This window comes from Phlebotomus argentipes, unplaced genomic scaffold (assembly GCF_947086385.1).
Source record: "Phlebotomus argentipes unplaced genomic scaffold, Phlebotomus argentipes genome assembly contig_15, whole genome shotgun sequence".
Classification (NCBI taxonomy): domain Eukaryota; kingdom Metazoa; phylum Arthropoda; class Insecta; order Diptera; family Psychodidae; genus Phlebotomus; species Phlebotomus argentipes.
The window spans coordinates 17,005,007-17,023,080 of NW_026776181.1; the positions used below are offsets into that span (position 1 = coordinate 17,005,007).

Here is an 18,074-nt window from a genome sequence, read left to right on the forward strand (position 1 = left end):
AATTGTACAGGAAATGTTTGTTAAACATTCAATCATGTTGATTGTTAGCTTTCAATTTCACAACTTCGCTTTAAATTCAACTTAATGTTATTAATGAATCTCTCTGTATTACTGAAATCCTAGCAACAAATTCTGGGAAATTATATTCAACATTCATACATCACAGAGAGAGAGAGAGAGAGAGAGAGAGAGAGAGAGAGTTAACTAAGTAGACAAAATGATGAGCATTAAATTTTGTAACATATGGAATTCTCGGTGAAATTTCTTGAATTTCCCCAAAGGTGTAATTGAGCTGAAGGAATAATTATGGATATGAACTCGAAACACATATCTTGAGACGCAATAATGGTTCGTTTATCATTTCTGGTAATTTCACCTCGTTTCATCACTCGTTTAACCCATTTTCACAGGGTGTGAAATTCCAGTTATTGATAAACTTAACGCCAATGAAATGTCGTTTAATTGGCAATATAGGAACTGATTGTGTGTCTCGTCCGCACTCGTATTAAGTTACATGTAATTAAATGTATCACAATTGTTATTCTCGGAAATTGAATCAAGTGCTTATTTAACGGTCATGTAAAGTGGCCCCAAAGTACCTTACTTCACTTCTTACGCTGGAATTTCTCTCTCGAGACAAGTGGAATTGTCAGGAAGGCGATAATGGTGGGAAAACACCCAGCATTTCAAATCCCGAGAGTCACCTAAACACACTGTCCTCTATTTGTTGTCCTGCGGGAAAGGATGTCCATGAGAGGCGAGTGGATGAAATTCATTGGCAATTTCAAAACAACAACAAGACACAATCATATTTCCTTCATCTCTTCTCTTTATGATATAATTGTCAAAAGACATTCAATTGTCCTATTAGTTCGGCCCTCGAGAGACTGCTCGGCGACAGGAAAAAGAAGGGGGTTCAAGGACGAGGAAGTCCTCATAATAAATGATACTGGAAAGTGGGTCAATTGCTCATCGCTGTTCCGCAATAAAAGACCGAACGGAACTTGGGGCTATTAATTGACTTTGAGGGTTAGAAGTTACATTTTAAAACATCATGTAATAGCAATTTTCCAACAGACTAATCAGAAATTGCTAAATTTCAGCCTGGGAAATTGAAGTGTGGGACAGAATGTTCAGCACATGTGCTGAAAATTCAGCGTTAAATGTCACCTGAAAGGTTATTCCAGTTTAATTTGCAATCCAAGTGGGATAATTGTATGTACATAACATGTGTGTGCGTCGCAAAAAGCCATTTTTAATAACCCTCCGCAGATGTTTGGATAATAGATCTCATCAATTGTATTTGCATTCGAATTGTTGCATATTTAATACACTCAGTAATGTTATTTGCAGATCTTCTGTTAAAATGCAAATATTCAGATTGATAAAACTGTTCACTCGCGAAGCATTGCATATTGCATGTCGTTCATCTTGTGTCTATTCGATGGATTTTTCAGAGCAGTGAAAAATTTTAAATTCACCTCAATTCTATTCATAGAACACTTTTAGTCGTTTCCATGCATAAATTGAAAGTCGCTCAATTATTGCAATATTTCAGGATTATTTTCTGATGAGATTTGCACTGAGATTTGCGACCAAGATTGCAAGAAACTCAATTAAATCCACAAATTTTCATTTAGATTTACGTTTCTGATTACATTTGCATACTTTATGAATAGACAAAATTGTGTTTACACCAGATAAAACGCGGCGTTTCTAAAGTTTTCACCCCCCAAAAATTAGTTATCTTTCTTGATGAATTTCCACCAAATCGGAAGGCTTTAGCTCGGGAATGTGCAAAAGAAGATGGAATTTCTTGGGAAAATCCACATGGGAGTTGAATGTAATTTCACACATCATTGCGTCTGATGTTCTCCTTATTCACGCTAAATCCTCGGGAGGAGAATCCTCTTAATTGTGCCATAAAGCAAAACATTCGCGCACCTGCAAGCCAAATGGTAAAACGGAGCTGAAAAAGAAGCTCTGAATGAAGTCAATTTTCACAATAACTACATAAGATTTTTCACAGCATAACGAAAAATATTGAACTTTCCGATGCAATTCCCTTGAGAAGCGCATGGCAGAGTCAGAAAAGGAGCAAAAGAGTATTTCATCTTATTGCTTAGGATATTGCTCAGGAAAATATATCTTTTTGTGCACAAACACACAATTTATACAGCGAATTCTGCGTTGAATTTCCCTTCAATCTCTGTGATGTTTAAAAAGGTAAAACATAATATAATGTGCATAGGAATAGAGTTCTCGTAAAGCATAGCAAAGAAGGGAATTTCCAGTGAAATCACGTCATGTAAACACGAAGAAGATTATCTATAATCCTCTTGCATATGTAATTGTATGTATGTGAATTTGCGTAGTACAAAGGCGAAATAATATCCTTACACGGTAAGGATTCACTATAATGAAAATTGGAGTAACTGCAAAATAATAATTTTCATCTTTCAGACAACTCACGTTCGTGCACAAAGTCTGAAGAGCACAGAATATTAAAGATGTGAAGAAAATGAGAGAGAGAAATGAAAATGATATGATTTCTCAGTTTTCTGTCTAGGATGAAAATGATTACGCTTGAGTTATATTCACAAGTCCTACTTTAATATTGATTTTATCTGATGATGAGCAAATTCTTCGATTTGTCCCTGGACTAGAAAGGGGGGAAAAAGTGGCAATAGTCCTAAATCTGAAAAGCCGCCTTTATGACACTTTCATGTATTTTATTCGTTTTAGATCCAAAAATTTCATTACACCTAATAAAATATAAGGCACCATAAATAATTCAGTTTGACGATAGCGCTCTGGAGCGACAGGAGATACAAGAGAAGTGGGTGTGATAAAAAGGAGGATATTTTATTGCGAATTGCCGTGAAAACGGAGTGAGATCATTCGTATACTCTTTAAAGTGTACGAAAAGCTCGCGGCAAATTAACTGCGCGCATGGGAAATATATATCGAATTAAACTCTTTCACAGCTTTCCACAGTGAAAACTCTCCCACATTGAGGTCAGGCATTCGGCAGCAATAAGCTCAGCAAAGTGAGGATTTAGCGTTGCAGCATGAACTGCGCACACATTGAAATGTCGCTACAAAGCCTCGTGAATGAAAGTTTAAGGCAAAAGCCATAAGAGGCACTAATTTTCATGTGGGAATTTTATGCTCAGCTGCCATTTCATGTTTTCGTTCGAAGGGCAAACATTTCGTCATGCTTGATTTTGCTTAGTAAGGTCAATAGTCCTGCGGTGCCAGCAAGTTGAGAAGTGCAATCAAGGCTTCAACCATAGAACTTTGCTAACAGGCAAATGGTTAATTATGTTTCATATGTACTCCAACATTGAAGGCATTAAATGAGATTAGCAATTTTGTGGCCTGAATGTGATCATCTCTTGAATAATATTCGCTTTTCTTCCATGAAAAGGACGAGATAGTTGAATAAATCATCAAACGTAGGATTTCCTCTTCATGTGATTAATGCATCAACAATTTGACGTCCAATTCATATGCTTTTCCTCATGCTTGTGCGCTTTCTAGTGTATTTTTAAAGCATTTTGTGCTTCGTTAGTTTCCAGAACTCCATACCTTTCGATCTGCTCCATATTCAGTATGCAATTGAATATCAATAACTTTGTGCTTTCTATAAAGCGCTTTTTGATGAGTTCCTGCGTAAAATTATGCCATAGTGCTGGCTGTGGTGGTGAATGAATCCTGCAGATGCGTACGGGTGGCGAAAGTGTTGATATCCGAAGGGAAGTTGCCCTGAATAGAAATCGATATCCTGCGAGTATTCATGGCAGAACGAGCGGAAAGACATGGTCATGTGCGGGGTGACAAAGAGCCAAAAAGTCCGAGCACACAATTCAGAGATCCATCATTGAGCTTGTCGACAGAGGAATTTTATTTTATTATTATATCGATTTTCCTCATCCTCAAGGTGGGGGTGGAAAGTAAGCTCAGAGTCCACGCACATGAATTGAATCCCCCCTTTAAAGTCACATCCCTTTTCATGTCACTCCCATAAGCTATCTATTGTTGACAAAAGGAATGCAATATCAGCTGGAATTCCTCCTCAAATAGATCCTTTTTCACTCCCTTGAACTCATTGATAATTACATTGCATTGGACATGAAGACAGTCTTGGACTCTGAAGAATTTTTCAATCTATCGACGCCAAAAAAGGTCATTGCTCTAATTTAATGAAGATGAATTTTCAATTTCATCTCATTTTTCAATGTCACTGACTTTCCTTTTATCATGTCAACTGATGCAGAAAACAGAGGTGAGAAAGGTCAAGATGACTTTATGTCTCTCTGCTGATGTGGACTTTATCCATCATGAATTACACTCACGAGATTCACCCAAAGCAACACAGAACGAAAGTGCTTTGAGTGACACTTTATAAACTTTATTGGCGGACTTTTAATTAAACTTTCTATTTGCATACACTTATTCAGTTTTTTTATGGTAAGCACAGATTTATCCTTAAACTTTAAGCTCGTGGAATTTAAACCAAGAGAGAGAGAGATTTGTTGAAAATATCCCAACATGTGAATTTTGAAGTGAGATAAAAGGTTTTATGTCACTCGAAATTCATTCATAAATTCCCAACAACTCTCACCACACTCCGAGTAAAGTGGGAATGCGCTGAATTTTTCACAAGTACATAACATTGGATAATGTATTTATGTTCTCGTAAATTAATGAAAATTTGTTAATCTCGTGGGAATTCACATTAATCTTCTCCAGAGTGGCAAAAGTGTGGAGAATGTGAGCATATATAATCCTTTCATTGTAGAGGAAGGCAGGTTTTTCAGGCAACTTTCAAATTTCCAAGGGGGAGATAATATACCTTTAATCTGTACACAACTTCTAGAACTCGTAGTTTAGGAACTTTTAAGTTTCCATCTGATATTCCTGCAAGAATTCATTTCTAAACGCTTCTCAGGACATCTTTTCCAACCATAACCTCAAAATATAACTAAAAGATCTTGAAAAACTTCGTTTGGAAGCTTTCTAGAATACAAAAACATCTCTTTTGATTTGATAAGGAACTAAAATTGCTGATTCAGAGTCAAAATCATGTAGAAATTTTTCTAAATAAACATTTCTCAAATCCAAATTACTATTTTTGAGGTTATGTTCCACTTTGATATAATTTACAGTGTTTCTTGGCATGAAACCTAAAGAATTTGGATAATTGGTTAGTAAAATAAGCACTTAAGAAAGGAATATTGCAAGTTTCTGATCACTTCTTCACACTTCCGCTGATTATATTATCTCCTCATTGAAAATTTCAACTCTTTAACTGAAGAGAAAGTAGCTTCACTTCCCCTAAAATATAGCTTCATAATTTCTTCTGCCCCTTGCTCCCATTTCAGTGCACTGTACCACACTGTTATTATTCTCCAGCACAGCTGAAACATCCTGTTCTTGCAATATGCCTGCGCGCGAGCTTTCTGAGCTTTCACGGGGTTTGGCAACACAATATTGAAGTCGTGCAGCATGTTCTTCAAATTGCCATTACACACATTTACTGGGAATATGAAATATACTGGAAAGTGGATCGCAGAGGGTGAAAAATATCATGCGATTATCATTTGGCACTTTTCATAAGCAGTGAGATATTCTTGGCGCATTTTTCACTGTCATGCTGAACCACAAAAAAAATGCCTTCGCGGCACGCGCGAGCGAAAGGGTATTCGGCAATAATGACGGGTGTATCACAGGAGAAATAAATCTCGTGCCACTTAAGCTCTGCCGAGGACTTGTGAAAGGGACATCGCCACTAGTGTGTGTGTGTGTGCGATAATAAATTGCAGGAGTAATTATTGCGTAGCGACGCGTGGTTATTATTGACTTTATTTCGTGGCTCACCTGAAGCCGCGCCGGCAGATGACACGGACAGGATGGGCGGGTGAAGTCTCATGAATTGTTGATTAAGTAATTGAGGTAATTTATGGGCATGGCGATGGTGTGAGTGGCGTATTGGGATGTTTTGGATTAAGGAGGAATTCTCGGCGCTGTACTTAATTGCATGTGTCAAAGAGGGAAAGTTTCTCTTTTTCATGAGTTATTGCTCCACGTGCGGATGAGAAAATAATTACAAATTGGCACGCTCGCAACAAAAAGGTTTCTCTTAAGAAGCAGAAGCTTCACGCCAAACCGCAAGATCAAGTTCGGCTTTATTGGCTTCTTCACTCTTCATCTCGGCAAAAAGGAAGATCCAGAAGACAAGTCATCAAGAAATGCGTCCATTTCGCAAAATCAAAATTTAAATAATAAATAGACAAACAAGGGAGAACAACAATGAATATATTTATACGAAAATGATATGTGAAACACGAGGCCGAAATTGAATCATATCTTGAATTCATTCAAAATCACTTTTGTGAAGGCAGATGTGTAAATGTCGGAGTCAGATTCAGCCGTAAAAGTGACAAAGTTTCTCCCTTATATTGATGCCCGACTCCCAATTATGTTGAGGCACACATTCGGTGGATTTCCTTCTTTGGAATCATGACTTTTCGATACAAATTCAATTTGAACCCTAAATTCCAGAGGAAAAGGTGGATGACAGAAGATGGTGAAAAGCAAATGGGTAAAAATTGGCAAAAGTCGTCACACAATTTCGGGGCTGTTTCTCTCCATATATCTCGAATATATGTATTCTTCCACTTCAGTTGGCTTTTATATCAATGGAAGAATTTCAGCATGGAACAAACATCCATTCACCAGGCGTCAGGGAAAGTGGTGAGAATGTTGGTGAGAGTCGAATGGAAATTTCCTTAATCAAAGTGTGTTGTATGTTTAGATAAATATTGGTTTATTTTCGATTAGAAATTCTTAACGGAGAGAGCTCGGTTAATGTCTGTGTGTTATTTTTAAAGCACTTTTTTCCCTCCTTCACCGTCTATGAATATTTTAGTAAGCTGTGCGCATTTATTTTCTCTACACACAGACCCATAATTTATTCATCAAATCACATTCTGTAATATTTATGGAAGTGACTTGTGAGGGAATTCCAGGGAATTTATTGATGGGCCCTCAATTGACGACATCAGAGACCTAATTGTTTGTGCACACCCGTGAATACTGTATTAGCTGTTCGCGAGATGTTTCATATTGATTCCCGGAAGGACCCATTAACACAATTAGAATTGGGCCGCGCGCTCGGTGAAGAAATGTCGGAAGTGTGTGAACGCAAACACCGAATCTGACAACCATAAATTCATGAGAAATTAATGCATAAGACTTTCAACAGGTGTTGCGTGTAATAAACTGTGTCAGAGCTTTGAGCTTAAAACCCAGCATGTAAAAGTTTCTTTATGTGATAATTTATAGCACAGCAAATACATCTGATGCTGAGCTAAGGGTGGATTTTGTCTGAAATTGCCGCATGTTTTCTCCAATGCAAAGGGATGCTAAAGCAAAATAAAAGCGCGCGCGTCTTTAATATATCATCATAAACATAAAAGAAAAATATCAGCAATATATTCTGCATAAAAGTGTATTTGCAATTCCACCATGAATCGTAAAGAACACAGAGAGAAGTCTTACGATTTCAATTCATAATACGAGACAGACACAATAAATAAAGTCAAAATGCAAAGTATAATATTTTGTAATTTTGCACACGAGTTGTGAAATCAATATTCATCATTCTGGGTAAATTTCTCCGTCAAAATGCATTGATATTCATAATGTTATTTGGGCCAATATTCACTCAAGTCATCAAATGAAGGGGAGTTAATTTAAAGTTACACAAAATGCGGAAAATGTGTGGAATAAATTACATTTTATTGAAGTGAATGGGAGTAAATTTTCATATACGATAAAGAGTTTAGCAAATCGGAAATGAAATGTCATTTGAATTATTTATGACACCACAACAGTTGTCATAATGTCAAGCCCAGAGGCAATAACTGGCGCGATAATGAGATGTAGGGTTGTTCCAAGGGGCAAAATACTCGAATACTTGCTCTGCAGGAGCTTCTATTGCGACAAATTGGGGCATTTTCTAACTTATTTTGACTAGAAAAACCGATTATATTGCTTTTTCTAGGTTATGTGATTGATTTAAAACAGATTCTGCTGATTAAATAATGCTCCAAATCATGAAAATTGTATTTAATCTGGATATATTTATCATTTTCTTGGTAAAGTTGAGTTTTTGTACTTAAAATAACTTCACATTTAGGTGAGAAATGTCTTTATGCTTAGTTATTTCTGCGGTTTGTGTCTAAAAGTAACAAAATTAACGTCATTATCTAGTAAAAGAACTATAATATATGCCATATTTACTCATCTCCAAGTGTGAAAGGGTGCAAATTAGTTCAAATACGACGGATTCATAACCTCACAATTTAGTCAGAATTTTTGTAAGCATTTTCCCGAGATAAACCTAGAAAATCAAGACGGAAATTTGCCATGAACAAATCCTGGGACAATAATAACAATTTTTACAATCTTGAGAGTTCTTAAGAGTTGAAGGAGTGTAAAAAATGCATTTAAAGACGTTCAGAAGTGGCTGGAAGTGTTGGAGATTCTGCACATAAACTGTATAAGTGTCAGGAAGTTGTGTATATATATATTCAAGTCATATTATCTCCCCCTTGAGTTGTTCAATTACGACGTAGTCAAAAATTACCTCTTTCAGCAACTCACCAGCACTTTGTCGCAGGCAAACTACCGAAAATTCGGAAAATTCTACTCATTCAGTCACACACACACAATGAAGGCAAATTGAGTGAATTTTCACAGAGATTATTATCTTCATGGTGGAAGAGAAATGTTTATTGAATATTAATATAGAGACGCTCGCTCGTGATTTTTCACGTCTGCGATGCTGTACATTTCTTTTTGTTATTCCGGAACATCATTATCGAGTGTCACCCCCGAAGCGGAGATCTGGCTGTGGGCGTCACGGGGTGGGTGGTGGATCGATGAAGAGGGTGCGTGAAGCGGTGAAATAAATTTGGGTGCGAAGCTTCATGTAATCGACCGTTTATCACTTGAGCATTTTTGCGGCTGAGAAGAGTTGGGATGTCTTGTGAAAGCCGCAGGCACTTTTCCCGGGATTTACCATCATGAACACAATGAGGGATATCCCTTAAAGTTTCCCCGCCTACCCCCAAAACTTTCCACCCGCACCACCGGAAACTTTTCTCGCCTCGTGCCTCGAAAGACAAGGGCTTTCTTGACGGTGTTCCGGTGTGAGGGACTTTACACCTTCCATGTAAGTATGCCATTACAGCCATTGGATGAATCCCTGAGGGTATTTTTCTGATTCATCTCCCTTTTGTGTCTGTATTCCATTAGCCGTAGATTGCGCCACAACCTCTTTATCAAATTAGATTGGCAGAGACACGCGAGCAAAGTTTTTATCAGGACAGGGAGGAAATGAAAATATTTGCTTCATGTCGCATATTTCTGGGAGAGAAAAGTCACACTCAAATACATAAACACACACAGAGCAAATTCCAAAGTGTGGGAGATATAAAAAAGAAATCCTCTGCAAATCCTTCTTTTTAACACCAAATGGACATGCTGCCTCTGCTGTGCATCACCGCCCACGCACAGAACCCTATAAAATTAACGACAACACTTTATTTTATGCTTCTTTATCACTGGTAAACGCGTTCACACCAGACTCTTATTTATCGTGGGGGCCGAAGAATTGGAGCCAAAAGCTGCTACACAGTCTGTACACACGATCCCTGATAAATCACACAAAGCATATAGTGTGATATATTTGACAATCCTTTGGGATTTTCTAGGGCAATATCCAAAATTTTCGTCCTGAGCTCTTCGACTGTTGATTCTTTGCCAGCGCCAGTATAAGCGAGAGAGTCAGAGCAATTTGTGGTTGGTGAAATTATAGGGCAAAAGCATTATGAGTTTGTCATTCATTTCGACATTAAATGAAAGTGTTGGAAATTCTCATGATTGCGCACAAATTAGACGCAATGCCACAAAAGGATAATAACTATAATTCCCATCTGTGACCTTCACCATTGCGAGCAATTCGTGTCCTTTTCTCCTCAATACCAATTTATCTCACAACAATCAGGCAGTGACTTTTCAGGTTGTTGCGTTTACGCACCATTAACAATACTTTTCAGTCTCATTTTCCCCCTCGGGCACTTTCTCATTATTATTTGTCTTACCTTCACACCGCGTGACCCCAGGCGATAAACTCACTGCGATATTCTTTGTCTGCCAAATGGCATTTCAGGATATCGACAGTCTCGTCAGCCTGAGAATTTTCATAAAATCTCACGTTCTATCGCCTCTGCGGAATCTCTGTTGATTGATTCGAAGAATGCATAATCACAGATCTGCGAAATTACTTTTTAAGTGGAGAAATCTCCCTGAAACGTCTTCAAGCTCTTCAAACTCTTCAGTTGTTAATAAGTAGGTCACAGGCTTCGTTAATGCAATCGAATAAATTGATATTCCCATTCGTAATGAATCATTTGAGAGTTTTATTTGACTTTGCAAGTGACTTTATCGCTTTTTGGTGTTTTTCTTTATAATTCCACCAAGAGGCAGATATTATGGCCGGAAGTGGTGTACAGCTTTAAAAAAAATGTGTTAAAATATTTAGAATGTTAGGTTTCGACAAATTGGGGCATTTTCAAAATGATTTTGCTTAGAAAAATCAATTTTATTGCTTCTGGTGATTAAGTAACCCTCAAAATCATCAAATTTGTATTTAAGCTAAGAATATTTCTTTTATTCACAGCAGAGTTGAGCATTTTTGTTTGAAAAAAGTTCATATTGGATAGAAAACAGTTAAAAAGTCATCAGACACTTCTGGTGAATAGGTTAAGATTCTGCACAGAAACTGTAGAAGCCAAATTATCTTCCCCTTGAATGATATCGACTTCAATTATATTGCGAGTGGGAAGTGTTTTTCGTGATAAAATTGTGCCAAAATTGTATAAAATTGCGAAACTTACAAAAATTCCACTTCATTGTGGTTTTGCGTGAACATCAAGAGCACAAGATTTACATAAAATGAAGTGGTTCTTTATTGTTTTTCCTCTGTGCATATCATACACCGTTCAGTCTTTCCCGGCAGTTGACATGGTTCTGCGCGATGGAAAGTTGCTGTACTTGAGCACTAAGAAAGTATAATAACAATGTTTGGCTTTAATTAAATTATAGTGTGTGAAATTAATGTGTTTGTCTCAAATAGTTGAATTGGCCAAGTGCAGTTGACGCATGTGCGTCACTCGGCATGGAACTTGTGTCAATAGCATCCTTTGCAGAACAGCGAGTTGTGGCGAAATTGAGCGATCAGGTTGGAGGAAATGTCTGGATTGGCGGATACAATTACCAAAAGGATCGACAGTGGCGCTGGGTGGGAAATGGGGAAGTGCTAAAGTACAAATTTTGGCTTGATAAGCAGCCAGACAATTATAAGAATAAGCAGAATTGTATCAGAATTTCGCCAATTCGCGGTAGAATGTGGGACGATCTCGAGTGTACTGCAGCATTGCCATACATCTGTGAATACAAGGAGAGGAAATAAAAGAAATAATGATTTCCAAAAAATATATGCGATGTTTTACGAGCAGCTTAGTGCTACGATTGATTTTCATTGCTGGCATTCAACCGTTGAACGATATAATGAGTCATATAAATTGCCAATTTTGTCTAGAATAATTAACATCACTTCTATGAGCATTAAATGTCGCTTTGGAAGGGAATTACTATTCATTTACCGAATGAGAAGCCCTCCTGTGGCTTCGTGACATATTGCTTTCCATCAATTCAGCGACATTTTTGATTAAAATATTCATAATTATAGATTCTGTATGGAATATTGACGTTGAAGAAATCAAACATCAAGAAGCAATCTTGAGGTCTTCCCAGAGATTTTCTCCACCCACATTGCGTCGTCTTCAATTGATGCGATGAATGGTGATTGAATTTTCCCTCTGTCAGAACAATTGAATACAATTTGGATCAATTTTATTCAATAAAGCCGCTCACCATAATTGATCTCTTACATAAACATTCTGCATGAGCTTTAATCCAGAAATCCACCGCAGAGAATTCATGGGACTACAAAATATTGTGCAAATAATGGTCTTTTGTATGCAATTTTGAAAGTATAATTGAATTTTGCATAGTGTCAAGGTTTGATATTAAAAACTTTTCCAATAGCAATGCGAGGACATTTTAATGGACAATATTTAGCAATTCACAGACTAACTAAACACTCACTTTTCATTAACATTTTCCGCACACGATTAAAAACGTGAGGCGAATTTGTTGGGAAAAAATTTTCCACCACACTTGTAAAGTAATGTTTATACACTGGACGGAAAGTGTTATATTGAGAGTCACTTTACCATCACACATCATGACAATGATACTTTCCAGAATCCTGTCACGTACAGTAGACAATAGACAACAGAGGATTGTAAACATTATCATTATATAGAGTGGAACGTGATGGCGAATCGATTAAAGTGAATTTCCTCGAAAAAGCCCAAAAGTCAAATAAATATATCAATTGTCCAATTATACAAAATCCCTCTTTTTCTGGGGGTAGTTCGACGTCCTCTCGATATCCTTTTTCCGCCTTCAGCATTTAGCCCCGAACATCTGCGATCGAGGAATCATTTTCCACTGTAATTTGCATACATTTGCCATTGACAATCGCTCTTGGCAATGCCTTCGACATTGGAGAATAAAGCTCCACTGACATCGCCTCTGAATGCTTCTTAGTGCGTAAAGTGAATGTAGAAAAAATCAATTTTTATTATTTCTTCCTCCACAGAGCCATGCTGGGGGAGGAAAAGCCATGGGGATGTGATATAAACACAAACGAATGTGACGTTCGGAAGCTGGGGCGAAAGATCAATTTAACATGAGACGATGAGTGTGTGAATGGCTAATGAAAATTCTTCTTTTTCCGGGGCGTCTCGCAATATATGTGCTTTTTATTCTGTCGAGGCGACACTATAAAAAGCTAATGCCAGACTGAAAGCTGATATTCAATAATAATCCTGGCATGGTTGTGAGTAATGTGTCGCCGACAAGGCAATATTTCATGAAGGTGCGTTTCGTATGCCATGTTGGTTACCTCTCTACACAATGTCCTTTTTTTCGCACTCCACTTCCTCACACTCGGGCCGTGACGTCAACCACCCTCAAACAGACAGTGCCACAGGAAGATGAATTGCCCGTCAGACACAGCCAGGGAATGTTCTTCTGCACACGGAGCTTTCATTCATCGCAACCAAGAGCTGGCCCTAAAGCTGCTCAGCTGTGACACGGAGCGCTTTTCGCTGAGTATATATCGTCAGAGTCGCAGAAACATGAAGTCCTCCCTGTCCTATTGAATCTCCAGTAATTGCTACATAATGAAGAAATCGGAATATCTAAGGATAGCCTTTTATTTGCCTTCGGGCCATAGAAATACCACGACACCCTATTCGCCCAGAAGAATTCATATTAATAGCACAGATGGTGACATTGTGAGGGTGATGACTGGTCAGTGATATCCCTTGTTGGCTCCCTCGCGCAGAATGACAACAATGGAGTCGAGTGTCTCTTGACCTGTGGGCCTAATTTGGTTGGCGGGCAGACTGAAGCCATAGCGTCCTGGAAATACATTGAAGGTGTGTGTTAATTAAGCCAAGGCAAGTCGCACAATTCCCCATTATTTTGGGGGTATTGAATTGACAAATGATATATCCACCTGTGTCACGCAGTTCATAGCAATACACCAGTCCTGTACCCTTGACGCCCTTCACCCAATCAATACTGCCGCCAGAGGCGATGTCTGCGGGGGTGGAAAATGAGGAAAATTGGATATTTTTTACACGGATCAGTTAGCCATAAATGTCCATCATTGTGGCCTGTTACACTTACAAATGGTCTCGGCAATATTTCCGTACGTGTATCTGGTGCCAAAGCGCTCCGCCAGCTTCTCCACGGCTTTGCCGCCAATCTCCACCAGATCGTAATAATTGCCCAGACGATCCCTGGTGTGACCGAACGGCACGAGGAGCATCTGACCATAGGAGTGGAAGGAGATGTACGTGGAGATGCCGGAGAGCGATGAGTAGTAGTCGGAGAGACTCTTCGTTTCCACCTCAGAAAAGGGTGCAGTGCCGAGGAAAGTGTCCGAGCAGGGATTCGTGCTCACGCCACCCTCTGGGATGGAAATGGGAAAAGTTCAGCTTCTCGATTGAGTGTAAAGTGTTAAAAAAAGACCACTTTTTCAGGACTTCCGCGTGGAAAATCATATTTCAGAGACGTGTGAGGATTACACCGGGATTAAAGGCGAACGATCGGTTCGAATAAAGTGATAAACCAAGGCAGATACAATGAGCCTCAATCAGTACATCACTTCTTCTCATTTCTTCAGTTATATGCTGAATTTCTGACACTATTTGCATAGTAGCGAAAATTAGGACACCTATGAAATTCGGGCCATTTTTCTTTTTGGTGCTAAAAATTCAATATTTCTTTAAATTTTCGAGACAACTACCCTAAGACAAGAAATTATGAGAATTTAATTATCTTTCAAATAGCGTTGAGATCATGGCAATATCTCAATTCGTGGCCGAGATATTGCAGAATTGCAGAGAGATGTGCGTATAAAGACAGCGAAAATTAAGTTAAGACATCATGACTTTGGAATGTGTAGAAGACATTTTTCACTGTGCAAAAATTAGAGAGTCTTAAGATTGGTCATTGTAATATCATCGCCTTGTACTAAACATTTTGATAGTGTCGAATTTCTATAGAGAGAATTAGGTCACTACTTAAGGGTGAGAAACTTCCCTTCGTATCGGGAATGTCGGTGAGCTTTGTCGAGGGCTTCAAAATACGAGGTATTTATTGGCACTTACGATTCCAATTGTATCCCCAGTTGCGATTGGCATCAGCTCCGTAGCACACTGATGACGATGGTTTCCTGGTTTTCCTCCAATTCCGATTCTACAGCAAAAACCACAAGCATTGAAGGACGTTCTGGGTGTGTAATTGAAATGCCAATGATACTCACAGTGGTGTGACTGTACTCGTAGCCATCGGGATTGACAACGGGAAAGATGTACCAGTCGTAGTTCCTGGCAATATCTTGAATGTCGGGATTAGTGGAGGTGAGGAGCTCATTGATGATGAATGTGGCTGTGGCATCGGCAATCCATTCTCGGGCATGAATTCCCGCCTCGATAAATACACCGGGATTTCCTGATTTATGTGAGATCCTCAGTCCCTTAATTTCTCGTCCCTCGTGACTGATTTAAGTGCAGCCCAGAAATTCCGGGGCAAAGGAATGGAGAGGTTAATGAATTGACCTCTCGTGGATTTGTTTGGGGGCAAACTCACCTCACTCCGCCCACAACAGTTCTCGCCACCGATGAGTGAGCATAAGCCATAACGTCCAGCCACTCGTATATCTCGGCCAGTGTGTGATAAGAGTCCCAGCCGAACATTCTGGGCATTACTTTGGGCTGCTCCTCGTCAAATTTCCTGGAACACAGCAAGGTCAAGCACGTAAATATTCTCCTATTCACCCAAATAAACAGATATCTCTTCTGCTTATGCCCAAAATGCAACGAACATGAAACATGATTCTCCTTTTCAGCCCATCTGTTAAGAATTAGACCAGTTTTCTGCCAACAGGCAATTTATTGCGACTTTTGAGGGAAGAAAAACAGCAAATATTTCACACGTGGTGCGGATTTTCACGCGAATTACTCGGAAATTTCTTCAACGGACATGTCAATAATTGTGTGATTCGTTGGTAAATGTTATTTTTCACAAACGGAATGAAGAAAATAAGAAATTTTTGTTATTTCAACCATCTTAAAGGTTGCACTTGCTACGCAGAAGGTAAATAAACACATGAACGAAGAGGAAATGAACTGCTCCGGGAGAGAGAAAAAAAATCAGAATGATTTTAGAATCATCCTCAAATTCAATATTATGGACTTGTTGAAAAGTTCACTGATTGCCTGAGGCGGAGAATCTCTCAAGATGAATAGCGTTTGGTTCTATACACAAGTTTTCACCGCGCTTGTGAATAGTGAAAATCCACTCGGAATGCGAATCACAACACTTTCGCAACCCCACAAACTTCTTCGGCCACAATATATAGTGGCATTTTTGGGGGTGGGTTGGGAGAGCAACATTTATGTGACACTCTCGAATCAATATAAACTGCCTCGGACTGGAGAGAATGGGCGTCACGTGGGGATATTTGGGGTGAATTGCAGTGATATTTGTCCACTCACTCTTGAAGATTTTCAATTTCCAGACGAACGTTGGCCCAATTGGCGGTTAATTCGGCGAAATCCGCTCTCTTGTGGGGTGGCACCATGACTGGAATTGTGATTCCGACGGCGCTTGGATATTCCCACAGCTCGTACTGCGGAGGAGAGAGGGTTTAGCCATGGGTCGAGGGATTAGTGGTTCCTGTTTTTACCCCATTTGGATGTGAATCGATCTGCTGGAGCTGCCGCAATTGCTCCTCCGTCTCAATTGGCACCGAATACACGCGGTAATGGTCAAAGCGGGCCTTCTCCACACACACCACACTCGCCACCAACGCCACCAGAACAGCCAACACGCCAAGGGATCGCATTCTTGCCGCACTGCGAGAAATCTTCGCGAACAATCAACCACCTCACGTCAATCCAACAGCATTTGTCGCATGTTGGCGGCGAAATCGCTTGTATAAATACATTCGCCTTATCTTGTTATTTATTTCTTTTTTCAAGATTTTACGACGTTTTCTCCCACACAATTAATCACAATATCTGTCAATAGGGAGAATTTATTTTCTGCTTGATGGAATGCTTTATCAGATCTGCAAACGGGAAAATTGATTGACTCAAAATATGTAACATGGTCAACCTGTTGGTCATTGAGCATCTCAACCAGACGTCCTTGCAGCACGACCAATTAGTCCCTTCTCTCTCTCCCTCTCTCTCTGTCTTGCAAAGTTTTAATGAATTTTCCCACACCTTGAAAGTCTCTGTACAAGTTTAATCACTTCCGAAAAATATCTTGCGGTTGTAATTTTGATTAATCTGCCAAGGAGGTTGCCGAGAAAGGTTGCCAAGAGTGTTTAAAGAGTTCAAGATGAAGGCACCGGTGAAAGTGTCTTCTTCGTTGTTGGTTTGACGAAGAGCAGCTCCTAATTGTGATTAATTAACACCTTTGCTCACCCCGAAAACTTCTCTGTCGCTGAGACTCCTGACAAACCTCACTTTTGAAGGAGAGACTCACACAATTAATTACATCGTTCACTATATTGTTGGATGCGGAAAGAATTACTTGTTAAGTAATCAAATTATGTCCCCAACATGAGAGTCTTATCAGTGAAGAAAGCGATGTGAATCAGATAAGACATGCAGTCAAGATGAGAATGTCTCGAGAGGGTTTTTGTGCAATGCATTGTCGAAGAAAATGCAATTTCTCACCCATGATAAGAAAATTGCAGCTATTCATGCAGAAGTAATGTGAACTAAGTTGTTTTTGTGTGAAAGAAAGCCACCTTTTTCGTCACAAAGAAACCCAATTATTGTGAAATGGTTTAACTGGTTTAACTGTGTGAAAAGACTGATAACTAATATAATGAATGACCTTCTCATCGATCAATGAATTTAAAGTTATCAAAGACCCTGAGACAGAAAGTATATTTTGAATAGACGATAAGTCAATTGACACACCGCTTATTGGCATTATTATTATTACGTTTTTTTTTGTGATAAGGAAGTGCTTAAGATATGAAAAGTAGCTGATATAAGAAACGTGTGAGTTAATAATGAGATTTTATGTGCATCAACGGAAGTTACATGTGAAAATTGTTTTGATGGAAAACATGATATTCGAAGCGAATGTTGTAGACAAACAAGCTGGTTTCTTAACCCCTGGAAACATGAGATTCTGCCAAAACACTTCAAGGTATAAAGACATGAACGTTGAGCTTAAATGGGATCATTTATGCATGAATGTAGTGTAAATAAAACGTAGATTCTCTTCACGCTTCGACTAAATGAATTTAAACGATAATAAGATGAAATCACGTT

General features: G+C 38.9%; 2 protein-coding genes across 2 annotated transcripts; one reads left to right on the top strand and one right to left on the bottom strand.

Annotated features, from left to right (window-relative positions):
• The first annotated feature begins 11,035 nt into the window (after positions 1-11,035).
• Positions 11,036-11,612, top strand: LOC132262598 (C-type Lectin CRL-like). The gene is made up of 2 exons (XM_059761909.1): positions 11,036-11,142; positions 11,210-11,612. Exons 1-2 carry the CDS (start codon positions 11,098-11,100, stop codon positions 11,543-11,545), a joined length of 381 nt encoding a protein of 126 aa, XP_059617892.1. The 5' UTR covers positions 11,036-11,097; the 3' UTR covers positions 11,546-11,612.
• Positions 11,613-13,195: 1,583 nt separating this feature from the next.
• Positions 13,196-16,630, bottom strand: LOC132261688 (zinc carboxypeptidase-like). Its single transcript, XM_059760608.1, has 8 exons — positions 16,466-16,630; positions 16,275-16,408; positions 15,367-15,510; positions 15,041-15,275; positions 14,886-14,973; positions 13,900-14,184; positions 13,727-13,810; positions 13,196-13,629 (listed from the first exon to the last, which is right to left on the bottom strand). Exons 1-8 carry the CDS (start codon positions 16,622-16,624, stop codon positions 13,520-13,522), a joined length of 1,239 nt encoding a protein of 412 aa, XP_059616591.1. The 5' UTR covers positions 16,625-16,630; the 3' UTR covers positions 13,196-13,519.
• Between the last annotated feature and the right edge of the window lie 1,444 nt (positions 16,631-18,074).

Bases quoted from the DNA above. Each gene is read 5' to 3' on its own strand.
- LOC132262598 (XM_059761909.1), top strand. From the start codon at position 11,098: ATGGTTCTGCGCGATGGAAAGTTGCTGTACTTGAGCACTAAGAAA. The intron at 11,143-11,209 runs GTATAATAACAA...TGTCTCAAATAG, and splicing joins TGTACTTGAGCACTAAGAAA to TTGAATTGGCCAAGTGCAGT.
- LOC132261688 (XM_059760608.1), bottom strand. From the start codon at position 16,624: ATGCGATCCCTTGGCGTGTTGGCTGTTCTGGTGGCGTTGGTGGCGAGT. The intron at 14,185-14,885 runs GTAAGTGCCAAT...TTTCCATCCCAG, and splicing joins CTGGGGATACAATTGGAATC to AGGGTGGCGTGAGCACGAAT. The intron at 13,630-13,726 runs GTGGATATATCA...ATGTATTTCCAG, and splicing joins CTATGAACTGCGTGACACAG to GACGCTATGGCTTCAGTCTG.